This window comes from Phalaenopsis equestris, unplaced genomic scaffold (genome assembly GCF_001263595.1).
Source record: "Phalaenopsis equestris unplaced genomic scaffold, ASM126359v1 Scaffold000899, whole genome shotgun sequence".
Classification (NCBI taxonomy): Eukaryota; Viridiplantae; Streptophyta; class Magnoliopsida; order Asparagales; family Orchidaceae; genus Phalaenopsis; species Phalaenopsis equestris.
In genome coordinates, this window is record NW_018165338.1 from 96112 (window position 1) to 111196 (window position 15085).

At 34.1% G+C, this 15085-nt stretch overlaps 1 protein-coding gene across 1 annotated transcript; it reads left to right on the plus strand.

Annotated features, from left to right (window-relative positions):
* Positions 1 to 475: 475 nt before the first annotated feature.
* LOC110032258 (CMP-sialic acid transporter 5) lies at positions 476 to 14352 on the plus strand. Its single transcript, XM_020735827.1, has 7 exons — positions 476 to 697; positions 11146 to 11194; positions 11305 to 11531; positions 12627 to 12825; positions 12912 to 13055; positions 13359 to 13433; positions 13996 to 14352. Exons 1-7 carry the CDS (start codon positions 576 to 578, stop codon positions 14155 to 14157), a joined length of 978 nt encoding a protein of 325 aa, XP_020591486.1. The 5' UTR covers positions 476 to 575; the 3' UTR covers positions 14158 to 14352.
* Positions 14353 to 15085: the final 733 nt, after the last annotated feature.

The following is a 15085-nucleotide window of genomic DNA, read 5'->3' on the forward strand; positions in this document are numbered from 1 at the left end:
AATGAGTACGAAGAATGAGTGGCATAATAGAAAACTAGAGAGAGCATGAATAAGTCAGAGAGTAGTGATGCTAATGCCTGCTTCGTAAGAATTCATGTAATGTGGAGGATTTCTTCGACTTTCAGTGTGGAAAATCGAGTGTGGAAAATCGAGAGAGAGCAGTGGAGTGGAGCTTGGTTAACTGGAAGGTGCGATCATATCTCGCGAGAGAGAAAGAAGAGAGTGCCAAGAAATCGCTAGAGAAAGTTATGTTGGAGATGGAAACAATAGCAAAAATTTGAATTTTATAATATTGAAATCGCCAAATTTTTTGTTTTTGTTCTGGTGTTTTAATTAATTTGTATTCTGCTTTATTTATTAAATTGTATAAAGTTGTGGGTGCAAAATTTTTTTCAAAAAAAAAAAAAAAATTGTCCAATGGTTGTTGGTGAGAATAGAATCGTACGATTTATAAGCAACGTATGGGATTCGTTGGAAAACCACATAGGTTATCTGGGATCCCTCGGTTGCCTGAATAAAGCCGGCGAAAGTTCAAAGACTGCGGCGACGAGAGGCGGCACTCCTCTCAACCGGCAATGGCTCTTGCTGCCTCAAGGGGTCAGCTCGAGGACCGAATTAGCCCTAGGGTTTGGATCTATCTGTTTCTCCTCACGCTTCAGTATGGGGCTCAACCGCTGTTCTCAAAGCGATTTGTCGGGTGCTGTTCAGTTCCTTTAATCCCATCCTTCTTCTTTTTTGATCTTCAAAAAATCATTTTCTTGAGTGTAAATTGATGCGTGATTAAGCTCTTTTTGTTTATGCCAAAATTTTACCAATGAATCTCTTAAATAATTGGTTTATAAGGAGCCCAGCACAACATCTTTGAATGCAACGGGTGAAACGAACTAACCTACGGAGAAGCGAATTGAAGTGACATTTAACAGAGAATCATAGTTTGATGTAATGTGGCTTTTGTCTTGTGATTTTCTTGTTAGAATTTTAATATAATTGTGCTTGATCAGTGACCACTTATTTATAAGCGGTGATCAAGTTCAGAGTTACAAAATTGGCAAAACATTGTAATTAAATAGAGAATTCATAGGTTGAGCTCAGTTGTAGCTAGTCGTGTAATGGGAGATTGTGACCTGAAACTGGTTTTTAACAAGGGGAATTTTGATTGAGTTTTTAAATGAGGGCGAGTTCCTTTGTTGTGTACTCTTGGTAAGAGGCACTCCATGTCAACCAATAGTATTTTGGACCAGGTTGATGAGTTATTTTGGGCAAATAGTCTTAACAAATGGGCAACGTCATGAATCCTTTGGATGAATTCAACAAATTAGCGCTGATGGTCAAGTTAGAGCTAATTAGTTGAAATATAGTTCTGGACAACTTATGGCTTTAGGTGACTTTAGATTTATAAGTTTGGTGGTGTAAACCATTTAGGACTGTTCTCAATCAACGACTTCTTGAACCTTATTTAGGCACTTAGAACGACTCGATAAATGTGGCCCTAACGAATATGGGTGTATAATATGATTGTAGGAAATCTTAGTTTCAAATGTGATTCCAATTTGTTGAAATGGCTAATTTATAGAAGGTTGTATTATGCAATAAGTAAACATATTTAAATAGTTTGAATAATCATATGAATGAGGATAGGAAATTGTGAGAGAACTTTTAGTACTTTCGATCGGTTGTGCGGTGCAATAAAATGGAATTCACAATGCATTGCTATGAGTTGCTCATAAGATTCCCCAAAAAAAAATCTTCAAGTGTTTGAAGCCTTATTCTTTATTTGATTTTATTTGTTGGGGTTAAAATAAGCATTCCACTAGCCAAATGCATACCAATTAAGTTACCCATATGTTTTTCCTCCGTGGTTTTTTACAAAAAGAGTTCTTGCTTCGAATGCATTTTCTTGAAGTTGATATCCTAATTTTAAAGTGAACAGAGTAAAATGCATCTTATTCCTAATCCTGTATATTATATATCAAATGTTAATTTCTTTTTTGGTCTTGCCTTCATGTAGAAGTCGATTTTGCCTTGTAGACCTATATTTCATAATAGCATTTGTGATGAACTTAAGCTTTCTTTGAAAAATTTCACTCACATTGTTTCTAAGGGTGTGCATTCAGTCGGTTCAGTTGAATCAGTTTGAAAATTTTACAAATTCGTAATGAACCGAAATCCATGATTCAAATAACCGATCCAAATAATTTTTCAGGAGAATCGAACCAGTCAAATCGAATTTTAATTCGGTTCTACATAAACCGAATTTAAATTTGGTATATAAAGAATGAAAAACACATACAAATGCAATAACATAATTCAAACAAACCATATTCTATTAATTAAATTAACATGGATACAAAAAATGAAGTTGCAAAAATAAAACTAATTGTTTACAATTCTTAGAATGATAATCAATTGATATAAATAAGTTATAACTTACAATCTAAAGAAAAAGACGTGCAACTATGAAATTTTCTGAAACTCCAGAGATAATGAAATTTCTGAAGAATAATTTTGATTCTATGAAGTGTGAACAAAGCAAACGGGATTGGATGGGGCTTTAAACTACTTATTGATTTGTGCTTGGTAAAATTTTTTTCATGTAGCTTACCTTTGAAGTTGGTCCCCATGTAGCCATAACAAGTATTTTAGTAAAATTAAAAAAAAAATATAAAACAACACATTAAAAATGGATAACATGCTATAATAGCAAAGTGACATGATAGTAAGGTTTGTAAGGGTAAGAACCATGGTGAAATGTAAACAATCTTAAAGGCCCAATTATTGAATGGTGAGGGTTTTCCCTATAAAATGACATTAGAGAAGAATATTTAGTTAATTAGCTGAATCATTAAAAATCATAAATGCAAAGGGAAAGAAAAGAATAAAAGCTGAAAAGCAGGCAAAAATTCAATGATATAATCATATAAAAACTCAGGGCCAATCAAACTATAAATAGAAGCTCCATCCAAAGACATCAAAGCATCAAAAGAGCTTCCCAGTATCAAACTGCAACATCCTTGTTTCTAAGAAATATGCATGACCAACCGAATTCTAAGAACAAAACATCAAGCATAAATATGTTCTTATCAATTATCTTAGTATCACTGTATCTGAGAAAAAAATCAATTGAATTTTGAAAGGCACAAAGACCAGGGTAGAAACTGGAAACCAATGCAAGTGAAGACATCCCAAAAGACCATAGTGCAGAGAGTACGTGTTCTTCATCCAACTATCAAAGTATCTGTACTTATCAGATAACTTAATGAGATAATAGTTGTAGAAATTAGAGAGCATATCAAGGAAACCAAATAAAAAAAACAAGACTGAAGAAAAAAATTAGGTGAATAGTTGAGCTTCATGGGATGATGGACATCATCATTGCTTGCCAAAAAACCTGCTTGAAAAAACCTGTCGCATGAAAATCTGCTTTATGATGACTTTGATTCATGATATATTTTAAGCATTTCCCATGCTAAAGTAATACTACATTAATTGAATATTTTTTAAACATTTCTCATTCATTCATAGATGACCAATGCAACCCAAAAATGTACATTAATGAACCAAATGCATCAACAAAAAAGACAAAATATGCTGGCAGTGAAACCTCAGCCACTACCAATCCCCAACTAGAACATTAACATACTAATAGGTATTTTTCAACTTGATTTGAATGACAACCAGACTATTTTGCTTGTAGCTCTGGCACTTCACCTCACAATTAAAAGTTTTGTTTTACTTTTTATTACATCCCAACTTTTTCTTAATGCATATTCTACTTCTTTCTATTCATTTTTCCCATCTTTTAATGTGCTGTCAGGCTAATCAACAATGATAAAACAAAGTAGAGCATAAATCTCTATGCCATTAACTCGATAAGTGTCTAAAATTGTGGCTATGCAACAAAATTTAATAACCATGTGCAAGAGGATCATATTTATCTTGTCATTATAACATATTGCCTTAAAAATCTTAAGGAGATAGTGAAAAGACTATATATCTCATATAATTGTCAACGACGAATGGTGCATCATGATAGGTTTAATTCATAAATAGTACCTTAGCCACGATCCCAAGATGATGAAACAAAGATCAAGACAAAATTGTCCGAAATGGGCAAAATCATTCGATTCTATGCGAAAGGAGAACATGTAACTAAATAGATTGACGGATCATAGGATGTCTCTACGTCGGCAGAAGATAATGTATTTCATGATTGCCGCTATAAAATTCATCTAAATCTGTGCAATGACATAACCCCATACCCACTGAAAATTGATTGGAGTTCATAGCACAAGGGCAACCGCAACCCGTATTTAATTGGTCGCGGTAAATCATCAGATCATTAATGTATTTCCCGGTCGCCCTTTCATTAGGACGGGCAGCTCGCAGCTTATGGTCGAATGAAAAATATAAGTTTCTTTGATAAAAACAACGTCCGATGATGACAAAACTTATTGCTCATCCGCAGCCACCAAACCGAAGGACTGAGGAGTCCTCTTCGGAGCCATATGAGTATCAATGAAGTAGACAACAACAAACCGAAGATAGGAAGAGAATCAATGAGCCAAAAAGGTGAAAACATAAGGCGTGCTCATGGATCCCTCAACACCTATTTATAGAAACATTGCGGAAGATGAAACATCATTCATGAAAATTGAGGAAAATGTCTTGTCAAAAATATCGAGATGTGCAAAAGCAAATATTTTAGTTTTATTCATCATAAAGGGCATGATTACACAAGGATTCAGTCTGACAGGAAATATTTTACTAGTTGATCTTCGACGGTCTCAACCAAGACTAAACCCCTCCTAACTAATCTTCTAAACAGTATTTATCCACCTAGCTTAAATTGATTTGCTCGGTCGGCTTCAGACTTGATCCTCACAACAAGTGCGTCCTCTTGAAGCTCGACAATCTCACGATGAAGACCGGCTGTTTCCACGCGCAACTCCTCTAACCCGGCTTGAAAGCCTTGATCCTTGCGGTCTAGAATCGTCTCCAGTTCCACCGTATGATATGATAAAGCTTTTGGGGATGATAAACGCTACTAAGAAGTTTTGCCCCAAACTTTGTCAGGACCGGCCGAACGATCCACCGCATCCTCATCGTCGCCGGTCAACCCCTTAGGAGCTATGATTGTCCGTAAGGTCGGGCGGTCACCGACAACGCCAACCGGCGACTTTTCAACGTGAGGATTCTTGTCTACAACAGGGAAAAACCTTCAACAAGCATCAGGCTGTTCAAAAAAAATAAATAAATAAAAAGAGAGAGAGAGAAGGAAGAAGAAGGTGGTGGAAGCTGTTCACCCAAGTTCTGATTCACTTTGGACTATGCTGTTCAACCCACGTTCAGGACGGGATATCATCCGCCAACCCCACCTCGTTAGACGGAGGATCATCTTTACCCGCTCGTGGAACGTCGGCTAGAAGGGGAATGTTCGTGACAATCGACTGGATCTGAATTTCCAAACGAGCTCTTCTCGACGGGTTGATCGCCAAGGCCCCCATCCTTCACAGCGAGAAAGAGTACCACCAAATTCCTAGTAGGACTAACTTTGAAATTCGATGAGGTGAGATGGAGGATCATGGAAACATAGCCTCTTTCATCTCCCTGTGAAGCCCTTCTTGAAGTCGAGAGAAGAGAGCATGGAAAAGCTAATGCTGTTCGGAAATGGGGGTTCACTAAGCACTGAAAGTTCAACTCTGTACACCCATAATTCTTCCCATAACTTAGATAAAAAGAACCATCCCACGTGTGATTATTGCAAGAAGGTTGGGCATATCAAAGATAAATATTGGAAACTCTATGGAAAAACAACTGACTGTAAACTTCGGCAATGGAAGGATTAAGAAGGCAAATGCGGCTATCACATCTGAAGGATCAAAGGAATCATTCATCAAGGAAAAACTTGAAGTACTTAAGAAACTCCTTAGAGGTAATTCAGAGCAACACACCAACCTCGTGACCCACCAAGATAATATACATTCTCCTATCTTGCCAGTAATAGAAGCTTTAGAACATGGATAATAGATTTGAAAGCCTCTGATCATATGACTAGAGACATCAATACTAATCAGCTATCAAATGACTTTTACATCTAGATCGGTAAGACTTGCAGCCAAATCCTACTCAAACATTGTTGAGAAATGAGATGTGGAGTTCCCTCAAGATGTTAGTCTTTCATCTTCTTACATAATTGACAATTAAATTGTATTTTGATTTTAATCAATAAACATATTCATGTTATAAGATGTATAACTAAATTCCTTGCAAACTCTTGGGGTGTTGAAATGCATTAAAGACTTATATCTACTTGAGGAAAATCTCTCTAAACAGAATTGATCCCATTGTCTTCCGTCCCTTAAATTTTTTAGTATGTTGAGTTCATGTTTGTCAAAAACAGGTCATTTTATGGCATTTTCGTCTAGGTCATTCTAGTTATAATCATGTTACTAAGTTGTATCCACAATTATTTCTCAATAAAAAACCTAAATTTTATCATTGTGAGAATTGTCAACTTGCCAAACGCACGAGAAATTGTTATTCCATAACTTAATATAACCTCACATTGTTTTTCCATTAAACACAATGATATTTGGAGGCCTTGAAATGTGAAAACCCAAAGTGAGGCTAGATGGTTTGTCTCATGTATTGACGATCATACTAAAATTATTTGAGTATTCCTAATGAGGAGAAATCTTAAACAATTTAAATCTTCCAAATCTTCCAGAACATAATTCAAACTCAGTTCCAATGCAAAATTCAGATCTTCAAATCTGATAATGTAAATGAAGATTTGAATTACATCCTTTGGCCTTATCTTTCAAAAGATAGAATCATTCATATGAGTTCATCTATTGATACCTCACAACATAATATAATAACATAGAGAAAGAACAAACATTTACTTGAGGTATCCCTCTTAACTATGATTTCTTATCAAGTTCCAAAATATTTTTTTTGGAGGGGAAGCAGTTTTTAATGTAACATATTTTATGGATCGAATGCCTAACTTGATATTTAACTTCAAACCACCATTTCATGTTTTGATGGTTATCTGTCCACGTATTAGAGTTTTTTCTCCTACTTGACCACTTAAAAACTTTGGGTTTGTATTCTTTGTTCACATTCATTTATCAACCCGCACTAATGTTGACCATAAACATATCAAGTGTATTTTCTTGGGTATGCCTCGAATAAAAAATATATATAACTGTTACTCTTTTGTTACCAGACAATACTACAACTCTATGAATGTCCCATGTTTTGAAAATCAATCCTATATTCTCGAATGTGATATCAGGAGGAGAGGGCAAATGAACATCAATTGCAATGCACTTGATGACACCTACACAACAAACCCACTACTCTTCCAGTTGACTCTCCTACTCATGTTGAGAATATCGAAACGACTCAACTTGAAGTCCACAACAAAGAGCTTTGTGTGTACACTAAGAGGAAAAAACCTTGAGCAGGTGGAAGACAACTTGCAAAGACAAACCGCTCCAACCAAAACCGAAGTCCATATTCACCTGAAAGTTTTGGTGAGAAGTCTAGTACTCATGAGTTATTTCATTATCTTTTGGTGCTGATGACATAAAGTTGCATGAGAAACATAATTCAGGAGTATGTAGCTTATGAAACGCTTTCATCAGCCCATAAAGCATTAATATCTAACCATGATAATGCACATATTCCTAAATCCATTTAGAAATCTCTTGAAAATCAAGAATAGAGGAAAAAGTGGAAGAAGAAATTCGAGCATTAAAGCATAATGATACATTGATTCTTACTAAACTTCCGCAGGATAAGAAGCCAGTTGGTTGCAAATGGGTATTCACATAAAATACAAAGTTGATGAGAATGTCGAGAGATTCAAAGCCATATTTGTTGCTAAAGGTTTCACACAAGCTTATGAAACTGACTCTCAGGAGACATTCGCACTAGTTGCCAATTTGAATATTAATTATCAAAGCTCTTTCCGTAACAGTTAATAACGAATGGGGAGGGCGTCAACTTGACATAAAAATGCTTTCCTAAACGGGGATCTGGAAGAAGAAGCATACATGTAGATACTAACAAGATTTGAGAATGATTCCAACATTGTATTCAAACTCGTAAAGTCTCTCTATAAGCTTAAACAATCATCAAGGGCGGGGTTTGTAAGGTTTGCTAAAACTATGAAATCCAATGGATACTCTCAAAGTCAGTCTAATCACACATTATTCATAAAACACATTCAAGGAGATAGATTGTTGAACTAATCATATATGTAGATGATATAAGCTTACTGATGATAAAGAAAGAGAAATTTTTAAAATAAAAAAAACTGCTGGCCGCTGAGTTTGAAATCAAGGACGTAGGAAATATGAGATATTTTCTAGGTATGGAGATAGTAAGGTCCAAAAAATGTATTATTATATCACAGAAGAAATATATTTTAGATTTGTTAAAAGAAACATGGATGCTTTGATGCAAACCTGTTGATACTCCATTGGAATAGGTCTAATATGGAAGAAGGAAATATATATGTGGATAAGGGAAGATATCAAAAACTAATCTATCTGTCATATGCTAGACCAAATATTGCATATTTTGTCGATGTTGTGAGCCAATACATGAATTGCCTAAATGATGAGTATTTAGATAGGTTTTACAAGATTTTGAGATTTTTCAAGAAGACTCCTAGTTATGGATTAATTTTTGAAAAAATCAGAAATAAAGAAGTGAAAGTCTACACTGATGCTAGTTGGGTGGGGGAACTCACTAACAGAAGGTCCATCATAGGTTATTGTTCTTATTTATGGGGAAATTTGGTTATAAGAAACAAGCTGTTGTTTTCAGAAGCAGAGTATAAGGCAATTACCTTTGGGATCTGTGAAGGAATTTGGATTCAGAACTTGTTAACGGAACTGAGATGTTCTTCCAATGGACCTACATAGATGTTCTCTGATAGTTAAACAACTATCATATAGCCATAAATCTTGTGCATCATGACAGGACTAAACATATTGAAGTTGATAGACACTTGATGGGGAAGTCATACAACTAAACTACATCCCAACACGCCAACAAGTTGCTGATGTCTTCACCAAAGCTTTTCCTTTCAGCACCTTCTCAAAATTCAATATCAAGCTCGGTCTCTATGACATCTATGGTCTAGCCTGAGGAGTGTGAAAATCTGAGAAAATTTGGTCCTTTTCGTATTTTCTTCTCATGTGGGTCGGCAATTACCTTCAAATATTGGAGGATTTGATTGGGATATTTTAGGAAACCTTTGATTGGTTTATTCCCTTCCTATTTTATGCCTTTCTTATTTTTATTCAGAATTGTTTCATTTCATAATTTAGGCGAGATATGTTTGATACGCTTGTAAATAAGGAGGGATTGGTTTCCCTATATATATATACATATATATATATATATACATACATATATATATATATATATAGATATACATATACATATATATATATATAGATATACATATATATATATACATATATAGATATACATATACATATATTTATATAGATATACATATATAGATACACATATACATATATATAGATATACATATACATATATATATATATAGATATACATATAATATATATATATGTATGTATGTATGTATGTATGTACTCTATTTGTGAATAAAAGAGTAAGCAAGTTCTCTCCCCAAGTAAATTCAACATAACATAAAAAAATACAAAAATGCGTGTATAAGCATTCTATTCTGAGGGAGATGAAATTTTTAGAGTTTCTTTATGCAATTTTACAAATCAATCACGTTCAATCTGTAGCGATGACAAGCTTTTGACGCTTTTAAATGAAATTAAACATAAAATTAAGGTTTCATTTCAGATGTCTTCCCTGTAATGAGATGTATGCGCACCTTTTTTGAAATTTAGAGTCTAAAGAAAGTTTTGAAATGCTTTTTTTCGAGTTATGTATTTTTTCATAAATGCATCAGGATGAAGTAATCATTTGGATCAATGGCCAGTTTGTTTAATGGTGGGAATGTTGGCGTACTTTTTTTGGGTATTATGTTCAGGGACATGCCGAAACCAAGTCCTCTTTGTGAAGATATCTGTATTGACATAAATTTTTTTTTAAGTTAATGGCTTATAATTAAGGGAGTTGAAATGCAGAGTTTTATGATACTCTCATGTGCTTTGTTTGGTGAAGTGGGCACATATGCTTTCTCTCATTCCAATTTTCAGAGAATCTTTAGGACCTTTTAAACAAGTTGGGTTTTATCTGATCAATAAAAATGTCTACTTAGTTTTATCAAAACATTACAAACTTATAATATGTTTAAAGCTTGACTCTCCTATCACCTGTTTTAAATATCAATTGTAAAGTAGGAAAATAGGTGGAGTCAGAAAGAATTAGAATACATCCTTAGAAAGGCTTGAATATCCTTAAAACATGACATTTTCTTGAGGTATGATTCCTATGTTATTCATGTAATAATAAGCGGCTTAGGGATGGAGAATATGTGCTGTAAATTACATAATTTGATCCCAATAACACTTATTTTTTCCATCAACCGCCTTAAACCTAAACCTAGGCCGGTAAAAACCTATAGAGGAGACTGGTTTCTAATCAAAATCATTGTCTAAGTCAGCAGATATCCATATCAAATTAAACATCAACTGCAGAACAATTTTATTTGACATCAAATTATTTTGGAATCCTGAATCATTTTAGAAAGATTTACATGCATACTACTCAATTCCCACGTTTTTATTTATCTAACAGATAAACTTCAATTTTTACAGACATGCCACCACACCCATGCATGGAAAGGTGCATTTCACTTTTTTTAAGTTAAAATAGTGGTATTTGTGATATGATTTGAAGATTTACGTGGTATTAATGTAAAAATGGAAGTTTAGGTGTTAGATATGCGAATACATAGGAATTTAGTGGTCTGCATGTAAATGCCGAATCATTTTATTGTTTTGAAGTGTTTGTGGTAACCATCATCATCGTGTATGATGTTACTGTCTCCATGAAGAAGTGCTTGATTGGTATTGTTACCTTTACGAGAAATTGGAAGAATACAATTTCCTCAACAAGTTTTATGATACTGCAGATCTGCCAACTGATATCATCAAGTATGTAATAATATGAATGCAGGAAAGAAGTTATTGTTACATCAGCTGTTTTGGCATGTGAGGTAGTAAAGGTGATGAAAAACTGATCCATGTGGCTCAATCGTATCGTTTTGTTGTCTTTCATCTCTGTAAACTATTGATGCTGCTGTAATTGACGTGCAGTGATTTATTTTTTTGTTAGGTCTTTTGTGCATTGATTCTCCTAGCAAAGCAAGGTAGCTTCAAGAAGTTATTCAGTCAGTGGACTTTAAGTGGCTCACTGACTGCCTCAGGCCTTCCAGCAGCTATATATGCATTGCAGAATAGCCTCTTGCAGATTTCTTACAGGAACCTGGATTCTCTGACTTTCTCTATTCTCAACCAGACAAAATTGTTCTTCACTGCAATTTTTACTTTTGTCATTTTAGGGTAACTCCTAATCTCATATTGCACGCTTTATAATGATTTGTTACGAGTACTAGGCTATTTTTATGAATTAATACGCATAACATTGCACATTTTTTTCCAACGGGATTGTTCAAGGACGCATCAATGGAGGACAGGGATGTGTGCTTCATATAAAACTGAAAACTGACCAGTGTAGTATGCTGCTTGGAGGAAGATTGGTAAACATAATAAAGTTTCCGGTGCTGGGAGTTTGTTGGGCTTACTGTAAAGGAGTTTGAAACATCATATCATTTTCGGTCACCTTGAATTAGGAATCTGTCAATAACCTAGTAGTATATTTGCTGATTTTCTTACAAATGGCGCCTTAACCATGACCAACAAGGCATAATACTTTCCATTGGACCTCAGAATGAATGTTTTTCATTATACCTTTGGTTGGTTGCGATTATTGTACGAAGATGTGCCTACGGTACAAACAAAATCGTTTTCTTTTTTCTTTTTTTTGAGTAATTTCCTGAAATATGAAGTACGGGCAACACGATATCTAAGATTTTCTCCTGTTGCGGTTGATATATTTCCATTTGATTTGGGCTAGAGTGGTAGAAATCGTAGTGTAACAGAGTAACTAATATTTCCATATGTATAATCTCCTATAGCATCGACAGCACATGCATATGTTGAAGTACTTATTATTGTGATCTTCATTAAGAAGCACATTATTCATCTTTCTTAGTTAGTGATGAAGTGAATTGCTACTTCCATCATATGTGTAAGGTTTTCATGAAAAAAACTAATAGAGTTGCCTTAAAAAGCTATGAATGCTAGTACATGTTACCCTTTTTCCTTTTTTTTGGAGGCATTTACATACATACCTCCCAAATCTTATTTACATATCTAACACCTAAACTTTGTTTTTAACATTTATGCCACTCAAATCTTTCATATCACATAAAAAATACCACTATTTGAACTTTTTTTAAGGGAAATGCATCTTTCCATGCATAGATAAGGTGATATGTATGAAAAAATTGAATTTTAGGTGTTAGATATGTAAATACATTAGAATTGAGTTGTATGTAGATAATTCTTTCTTTTTTTTTTCTATTTTGTTTGCAGGCAAAAACAATCCATTCGACAAATCGGGGCCCTTACCTTACTAATGATTGCTGCTATTCTTCTAAGCGTGGGAGAAGGATCTACTAAAGGTTCTGGTGGGAGAAACACTGATCAAGTTTTATTTTATGGAATAGTTCCAGTTATGGTGGCTTCAGTGTTGTCTGGGTTGACATCTTCTTTGTGCCAATGGGCTTCACAGGTTATATTTGCTTAAATCCATGCTGGAGGAAAAAAATTTCCTGGTCAGCTTTTTCCTTAACAGCATTTTTGCATCTTCTTTCGCAGGTAAAGAAACACACGTCATATTTGATGACTATTGAAATGTCAGTTGTTGGAAGTCTATGCTTGTTAGCAAGCTTGTACAAGTCTCCAGATGGGGTGGCTATAAAAAAACATGGATTCTTTTATGGATGGACACCGTGGACGTTGGTAATTTTGTAAAATCCCCTATTACTAACTCAATGATAATGAATCAACTAAAGGAATGGAAATTTACATACGAAGTACACCATTCTTATGCATTTACATTTCTCATACGTAAACTTTTATATTACATACATAGCAATTAGGTGCCTTGTATGTAAATGCCAAATTTTTCCTCCAAAAGAACCAGAACATTAGATTTAGAAACAAATTATCAATCTAATGGCTAATTCATCATCTGCTGCTATTGATATTTGGTTAATTAAATGTTTAAATTCCCAACAAAATCTCCTAAAATATTTTCTGCAGGTTCCAGTTATCTTCAATGCTGTAGGAGGAATCCTTGTGGGCCTTGTAACGGCACATGCTGGCGGTGTGCGCAAGGCAAGTAAATTAAATTTTCTTGCTTTTTTCACTGCTGCTGCTTCTTCTTCTTCTCATTTAAGGGTGTGAATGAGCTGAGCTTGAGCGAGCCCTGTGTTTATTCGTGTTTTGCTCCTTCAAAATTTTTTTGGCTCGAAATAGGCTCGTGTTTGAAGTGAATCATGAATAACATATTTGTGTTTGACTTGATTTGAATTTGTTTGTTCGTTTCAGCTCGTGTTCGGCTCAAAATTAGCTCGAATATTCTAAAAAATAATAAAATTTATTTATATTTTTAAATACAATTCAAAAAAAAAAAATGTTATAACAGTAATATTTATTCAATTATTTAATTAGTTCGAGTCAAAATGAGCCGAATACACAATTGAATAAAAGTTTGTTCATGGTCGGCTCATTTATAAATCAAGCTCAAATATATTATTTCAGTTTGGCTCGTTTGCTTAACGAATGGATCAAACGTGATCTACTTAGCGAACCAAACATGAGCTATTCATGAAAGACGAGTTTTTTTAATAGTTCTACTCTCATTGGCTCTAATAATTTCATTTCTGCAACTTTGCAGGGTTTTGTTATAGTATCCGCACTCTTAGTTACAGCTCTGCTGCAATATTTTTTAGATGGCAAATTGCCATCTCTTTATTGTCTTGCTGCTTTGCCACTTGTAATGAGCAGTATTTTCATATATCAGAAGTATCCATACATTGCTAGGAAGAAGAAGGACTAACCTATGAAGCTGAACTCAAGCTGGCAAGTTTTCGTGGCATATACTCTACTTATTATTGTTAAACTTCAAATACATTGAAAAGGTAAAGAACATCGCTTTATTGTGCTGATTTGATATTGATAAATTAGTTATTGTATGATTCGGTGGAATTTGAATTATAGTTGAAATACTAATGAAAGATTTTAAATTCAAATTCAAGTGTAGCGCTGAATTCACATGTGCTTTAGCAAGGCTTGCTTTTTAGGGGTTTTGATTTTTTTTCTAAGATTGTTGTGGGTGTTATAAGATTTTCTTTGGTGATAATTACATATAGAGCACCCAAAATACTGAAATTTACAAATCAAACACCCAGGTGATATTTTGAACTACCGAATCGATGTATTTACTCATGCCACGGGCAAAAAATTGAGAATTTGATAAAAAAAATTGAATGATATGGGTTGGGATTTTATAACTAATTTTGATATTTGAGTGAGAATTTGATCAATGGATGGTAATAGATGGTGATTGATTTGTAAATAGCAATGTTTCAAGGGCTCTATATACCTATCACACAATTCTATGCTTTTACATATCTCACACCTAAACTTCCATATTGACATACACAGTATTTTGGTATTTTAAACTTGTGTATGAAAATAATTGTTTCACTTTTAAAAGGTTGCAATAAAAATTTGAGTGCAGTGTGTGTAAATATGAAAGTTTAGGTGTGAGATATAAAAATATATTAGAATTGTGTGCTCTTCGTGTAAAATATATTAGTATTTTAATCCATCTATTATTAGAGTTATAATTTTCTTATAAGTAGGACCACAATCTAACAACTGTGATTGTAAACAGTAGCTTGTATGTACTGAGAATTTTTAAAACATTAAAAAAGTTGTAATTAACTAGAGCTATCTAACAGAAAATTGTGACAGGTTTATAG

Excerpts from the sequence above, each read along its gene's own strand:
- LOC110032258 (XM_020735827.1), top strand. The coding sequence starts at position 576 with ATGGCTCTTGCTGCCTCAAGGGGTCAGCTCGAGGACCGAATTAGCCCT. Across the intron at positions 698-11,145 it reads TTCTCAAAGCGATTTGTCGG|GAAAGAAGTTATTGTTACAT; the intron begins GTGCTGTTCAGT and ends ATATGAATGCAG. Across the intron at positions 11,195-11,304 it reads TGGCATGTGAGGTAGTAAAG|GTCTTTTGTGCATTGATTCT; the intron begins GTGATGAAAAAC and ends TTTTTTTGTTAG.